At 55.6% G+C, this 6,304-nt stretch overlaps 1 protein-coding gene across 1 annotated transcript in view; it reads right to left on the bottom strand.

The window, feature by feature from the left end:
- The window catches only part of CPAMD8 (C3 and PZP like alpha-2-macroglobulin domain containing 8), a 72,626-nt gene extending 66,322 nt beyond the window's left edge, over positions 1-6,304 (bottom strand). Inside the window, exons 1-3 of the mRNA XM_081815000.1 lie at positions 6,018-6,304; positions 1,659-1,810; positions 56-78 (exon numbers count right to left, since the gene is read on the bottom strand). Coding sequence (XP_081671126.1) covers positions 56-78; positions 1,659-1,810; positions 6,018-6,247 — 405 coding nt within the window. The 5' untranslated portion in view covers positions 6,248-6,304. The remainder of the gene's footprint in view (positions 1-55; positions 79-1,658; positions 1,811-6,017) is intronic.

Consider the following 6,304-nt stretch of genomic DNA (forward strand, 5'->3'; position numbering starts at 1 on the left):
CAATCAATTATTTCCAAGGTAGGGTTCATGAAGATGTTAAAAATTCATAGCTTACCTTGAGTTTGATTGTCCCTTTATCTAAAAAATAAAAATTAAATGAAAACAGTTAAATTGGGAGCTGGGTTTGCCTGCCTCCCTGAGCTGCAGCTTTGTAACTGGGGGGGATTGTCTGTGGACAAACACACACACTGGGTCATGCTGGTCTGGTCTGGGCTGGGCTGGGATTGAGAAAAGTGAGAGGTTCCCTCCAAGATGGAGAGAGCCTGAAGGCCAGAGGGGATGGACAAAGCTGAGCTATTCAGGGGGAAAGTTGGCCAGCCTACATACTTAATAATTCACTTCACCCCTGGCCCCCATGTCCAAGGTAAGCTGTGAGGGGAGCAAAGAGAAAACTCCCGGGGAGTGGAACAAGAAGAAGGGTAGAGAGAAAGAAGAGGAGACTGAGGTCCCTAGTGGACCTCCCTCCAGTAGATCTGTTTTCCCATCACCTCTCTCTTGACCCAAGCTGAATCATTTACCATTGTGACACCTGTCCGGGCTTTCTAGCCTCTAAGACTTGATTTTGCCATCTACTGTTTTTGCCTCCCAGTCTCCATTCCCCATTTTTTACTAGCAGAACCCCAATTTCCTTGGGGGAGCCACCTGCCCAGCTCCCAGTTCAGGAGGTTTGCGTGGCTCCGTCCCTCTCTCGGGGCTCTGTGAAAATCTACACAGGCCCTCCCCCAGTCACAGTGATTGGTTCAGAGTTGAGCACATGACCCCAAATGGGCCAATCAGTTGGGTCACGATTGAGCACATGACCCAAGTTCGGCCAATCAGAGAGAACGCTGGGACATTCTCAGTGGTCTGGAGAACCCGTCACTCTCTCGGCTTCGGGGAGACGCGGGCCCATTCAGAAGTGGGGCTGGGAGAGGACAGCCCGAGATGCCAGTGGACTTCCCTAGTTATGAGAGCCCGTAAACACTCTGTTGCTGAAGCCAACCTGATGTGGGTTTTGGGGTGGCCCACGGAGTCAGGACTGCCTGCACTCCTGCCCACCCAAGCCCTCTCCTGGTTTCCACTCCAGGCCCGCCTCTCCCCGAGGCCAGGCGCTGCGTCGCCGGCCTGAGAGCCCCGACATCACCCTCTGTGTCTCCTGCGGTGTGCTGGACCACAGGCCCTGGGCAGCTCCCCGCTCTCACCACCTGGATCCAGGAGGCCCGCGCGGTTGTTATCTGCAGTTTCCCAAGGACAGCCGGACAGAGCCTGGCTGGGGGCCTGAGTCCAACTCAGTGAGTCTGGCTGGAAGCCTGGAGTCTGCATCTAACACCACGGGGGCGCTAGAATAGCTCAGCCAGCGGTCTGAAGAGGTCGTGAGAGTCCCTCTGGGCCCCGGTCCCACCTGTAGCCGGAAGGATGCCCTACTCCATCCAGATCTGCACCCATAGAACCCGGGCTGCAGAGGAACAATTCACTCTGGTTTCCTAGACGGGGCAGGTGGCTGCCCCTCCTGGGTCTCACTCTCCCCATCTGAAAAGTGGGGGGGAAAGCAGTCTGTTCTCCCTCCCCTGCTGGGAGGTGGGATGGGAGAGAAGCAAAGCAATGCCCACATCGCCTGAGCCCCGAAGGCCACTTTGCCAAGGAAGAGGAAGCCCTGGTCAGCCACCCCAGGGACCTACCCAGGATGGCTCCCTGGCTCCATGCCACCTCCTCGCCCTGGGCCACCAGCTGAGCCTGTACCATGACTTCTCGGGGGGAGTTAAAGATGGTCACACTGATGACTTCCTCTACTCCCGAGCGGAAGACAGAGGGTGCAGCAATCAAGTAGGCCCTGTAGGAGAGGAGAACCTCAGTGAAGGCCAAAGGCTGTCTGACCCACCTCTGGCCTCCCTGCCTCTCTGGCTGGGTCACGGTGCTCCCTGCGTGGTCTTCCACCCACGCCTGCCCACACCGTGATGACACTGTCATTTTATGTATATGGGCCCCCCACCGACCTGTGAGCTCCTTGAGACCAGGGGCTGGCTTATTCATCTCTGAAGCCCCCTGAAGATGTAAGAATCTGGCCTCTCTGGATCTACCCAGCACCACACCCCCTTCCAATGTCTGCATTCTGGCCTGTGGCCTCTGCATTCAGCGCATTCTGCCACAGGACCTTTGCAAGTGCCACACCAATACTGTGACCCACTCTCCTGAGTAACTGGCAGGATCCCACTTCATCCTCCACAGCCACCCTGTGACAAGTGCCAAAAAGCCATTTACAGAGTCAGAAATTAAGCCCTGGAAAGCCAAGCCACGTGCCTGAGCCAGTAAGAGACCAGGATGCAAACCCAGGCAGCCAGACTCCAGAACCCAGTGGAAAGAAACAAGGAGCTTCCTGCAGCATTAATCTTAAGAACAAAGCCCTGAAAATTAACTAAATGACCCAAAACAGGAAAAGCTCTGCGAACAGTCGCGCCAAAACAGGCCTCTCCTAGAAGGTAGAGAACATTATCTTACTTTCCAGATGGGCAAGCTGTCGCGCCAGGAGAAGGAACATGCCACAGATCCCACAGTCAGACCGGGGAGAGCCTTGGGGCGCCCTTAGGGCACCTGACCTGAGGCACACAGGTCCTCCCCACCTGAGCTCCTGCCTCTGGTGTTCTACAACCTTCCACGGATAATCAGAAAGTCTCATTCATCTTTAACCACGAAAACTGCTCACAAAGCACAGCAAGCACCAAGAGCCCAGACAGCAAAGGCAGCACAAACCCAGCCACGAGGAGCATTACCGGCACCAGAAGGAAGCGGGCGAAAGGGAAACCACTAGGCCAGGCAATGAGAGAAGGAGAGATTTTCGCGTCTCCAAAATCCCCTCTGGGACAACCAGACGTCCACACACAAAGAGACAAATTTAGACCCTGCCTGAGTACCATACACTGAGGTGAACTCAAACTGGGTCAGAGATCTAATACGTGTAAAACTATAAAAGCCCTGGAAGAAAACAGGAGAAAGGCTTTGGGAGCTGGGGTTAGGCAAAGAGTTCATGTGTAAGATACTAAAGATGCTAAAAGCATGATCCATCAAAGAAATCATTGATAAACTGGACTTCATTAAAACTTCATGAAAAATCTGGCATTTCAAAAGACACACTGGGCTCCTGTCGGCTACCATCCGGCCGCAGCACTGACCCTGGCAGCCCACTGGGCTCTGTCCAGCTTGAACAGTGGCCAGAGTTCAGCAGCTCTGGCTTCCTATGTGGACTGTCCTAGTTCAGGCCTGCCTGGAGCCTGCAAGGACCTCGGGACATACCAGGTACTTCCTATGTAACTCCAACGCCAATGAGAATGTGCAAAGACCCTAGTTTTGTACGTGCACAGCCCAGATCCAGCAATGACTGGAACCAGGAACGACCTGGGGGTCCAATGTTCCGTCCTACTCCAGCACCAACAACCATCCACAATGACCGGCTTTCTATGCGCAGCGTCTGGCCTCAGCCATGCACAGAGCATGCATTCATCCTGGGCCTGTGACTGCATTATCTGGAGCATGCAGTGACCCTGGGGTTCCTGAATGCACTGTCCAGATCCAGCACTGACCAGAATGTGGACTGATCCTGGGTCTTACGCGCTCTCTCGGATTCTCATGCAAACGGGGTGTGCATGCAGTGACAGTGGGGTAAACATATACCGCCTCAAGCACGGGAACTCTTGCTTTGTATGTGACGTGTAGTGTTTGCTGCCTCCAGCACCCACCAGAAGGTGCAGGGTGCTCCCTGAGTTCCCATGCACAGTGTCTGGCCTCAGCAGTTCACACAGCATGCAGTGATCCTGGGTACGTAACTGTGCTGATCCTGGGTATGTAACCATCATCACCCTAGGTACGTGCTGTGTATTATCTAATCCCAACACCGACCCGGGCGTGCAGTGACTCTGGCTTCCTACGTGTCCTGACCCGCCGCAGCGGGACCTCAGCCTCCTCTAGGAATAATCTTTCCATCTAGCTCCCAGCTGACCCCCAGACCTCCCACAAGGCACATACAGACCATGGAAGAGCATTTGGGGAATAGACAATCCACATGTTCATGTTCCTTGGTTGCCTCTTAAAGCCTGTATCCAGATCTGAGTTAGATTTTTCACCCAAAGGGCCTAGAGAACCCCACAGAACCAAATTAACTCTCCCCGAGATTCAGGAGTTGCGGCTGCTGGGATGCTTGCCAGCCAAGCATTGTTGACCTGATGCACCACCACCACCCTCCCACCCCCCACCCCCGGCCCCCCGGCATCAGGACTGACACTGGTTTAAGTCTTAGAAGGTCTCAGAAGTCCCAGCCTGGGAATGGTGGTGTTTGGTAAAGAGTAGACAGTACTGGTCTTTTTAAAATTTTATTTTATTTATTTTTTTGAGAGAGAGAGAGAGCACAAGCAGGGTGAAGGGCAGAGGGAGAAGCAGACTCCTCGCTGAGCAAGGAACCCGATGTGGGACTCAATCCCGGGACTCTGGGATCATGACCTGAGCCGGAGGTAGACGCTCAACCATCTGAGCCACCCAGGCGCCCTGGACAGTACTGGTCTTATGACAACGTGCAAATCTGTGCTGCTTTCTGGGGTCAGGGATTCCTCATGCAAAAATCACATGGGTTGGGGTGCCTGGGTGGCTCAGTCAGTTAAGCGTCTGCTCAGCAGGGAGCCTGCTTCTCCCTCTCCCTCTGCCCCTCCCCCCGCTGGTGCTCTCTCTCAAATAAAAAAATAAAATCTTTTAAAAAAAAATCACACAGGTCACAGAAGTGGGTATCCAGGGCAATTCCTAAATCGGAATCCCTCTAGTGGGTGGACCACAGCTGTGGCTTAGAGGCCGACTAATCTAGAACCCCAGGTCAGTAAGTTTGCACTTCCCAGCACGTGTCTCCCAGCACAGGGATTCCATTTCCCTTGACAGAAGGTAATATCCCAGGACAACTTTAGTCAGAGGCAAACACTCCTGAGAACCATTTGAAACTCTGCAATCCAGAGACTCTGAACTTGGTCTTTATGAGGCGAGGTCTGTAACTTAGGGCCCAGTCAAGCTTTGTGGCGGGGGTGGACCTGCGCATGGCCAAATGTTTCGAAGCATCCCTGGCCTCCACTCAGTAGATTCCAGCAGCATTGCCTCCCCCAGATGTGGACCAAAAATGCCCCTAGAATTGCCCAATGACCCCAGGAAAACAAAAATCACACCCCCTCCCCAGGGCTGAAAACCTCTATTTTAAGGGATGCCTGCTTTGAAAGATCAGGACAAAAATTTGCTGGATTCCAGTTTCACAAGGCCCAGGGGAGGTAAATCCCATTGCTCAAAGCGCAGTGTGGTGTCTTACTTTTCCAACTGTGATCCTAAAGCAACACCACCCGCCTCGTCCCACGGTTGACCTGTTTTCTGGGAACTCCTAAGCAAGCGCCGCTTGAACAAGCCACCTCATCAAGGCTGAGGCTGGACTACACGGCTGAGCTTGGGCAGCTCCAGGCGGCCCCCCTGAACCCACAGCCTTGCAGGGCTCACCCCAACTTGGCAGTTCTGGAAATATTCCCGGTGAAGCCAACTCATGGGAAATTCTCCTTAGCGGCTAGTTAATTCACCTCCTCACTGTGTCAACTCACCAGAAGCTCTGTAGTCAAACTTCAAGAAAAATGTGGAAGCAAAACAAACACTTCCTCCCCGCCACCACACCCTCCCAAGGAAAACGGAACGGTAGGTCTCTCTTCCTATTTCCCCGCCAAGACACGCATCTCTTACCTCCGGGCCACGGACAACTTGAAATCACCACCCAAGACGACAGCTCCCGTCACACCAAGGGGGTGAGGTGGGGAGGAGGCCCTGACTCCCTGTACCTCCGTGTGGCCACCTCTGAAGGCTGGGGGTGCCCCCTTCCCAGTCCGACCCCTGGGAGTCAGGGGCCAGGAGTCTAGGTCCCGCCCAGTGCGGACGCTGTGTAGCCTCGGACAGGTCGCTGCACCTCTCTGAGCCGGTCCCCGGGGCCCCCTCCCCGAGAAGACAGCCAACCTCCTCCGTCGCCCGGTGCAACTCACGGGGCCTGGGGCGCGGCGCACACGCCGTCCCGCGGCGACAGCAGCAGCAGCAGGCGCCACAGCAGCGGGCAGAGCAGGGCGCCCCACATTTTTCGGCTCCGCGGGGGCGCGGCGCCCAGGGACGGGGCCGGGCCGGGGCTGGGCCAGGGTCGGGGTCCGAGCGCGCCGGTGCCCCCTGCGCCGCCGGGGGCCCTTTGTTCGCAGCCCCCGCGCAGTGCGCACGGCGCCATGCGCCCCGCTCCGCGGCCGGCCAAGCTGGGGCAGCCCCGGACCAGCCCCCTCCCCGG

This window comes from Leptonychotes weddellii, chromosome 1 (genome assembly GCF_054177405.1).
Source record: "Leptonychotes weddellii isolate Sample4059 chromosome 1, ASM5417740v2, whole genome shotgun sequence".
In the NCBI taxonomy this organism is placed as follows: Eukaryota; Metazoa; Chordata; class Mammalia; order Carnivora; family Phocidae; genus Leptonychotes; species Leptonychotes weddellii.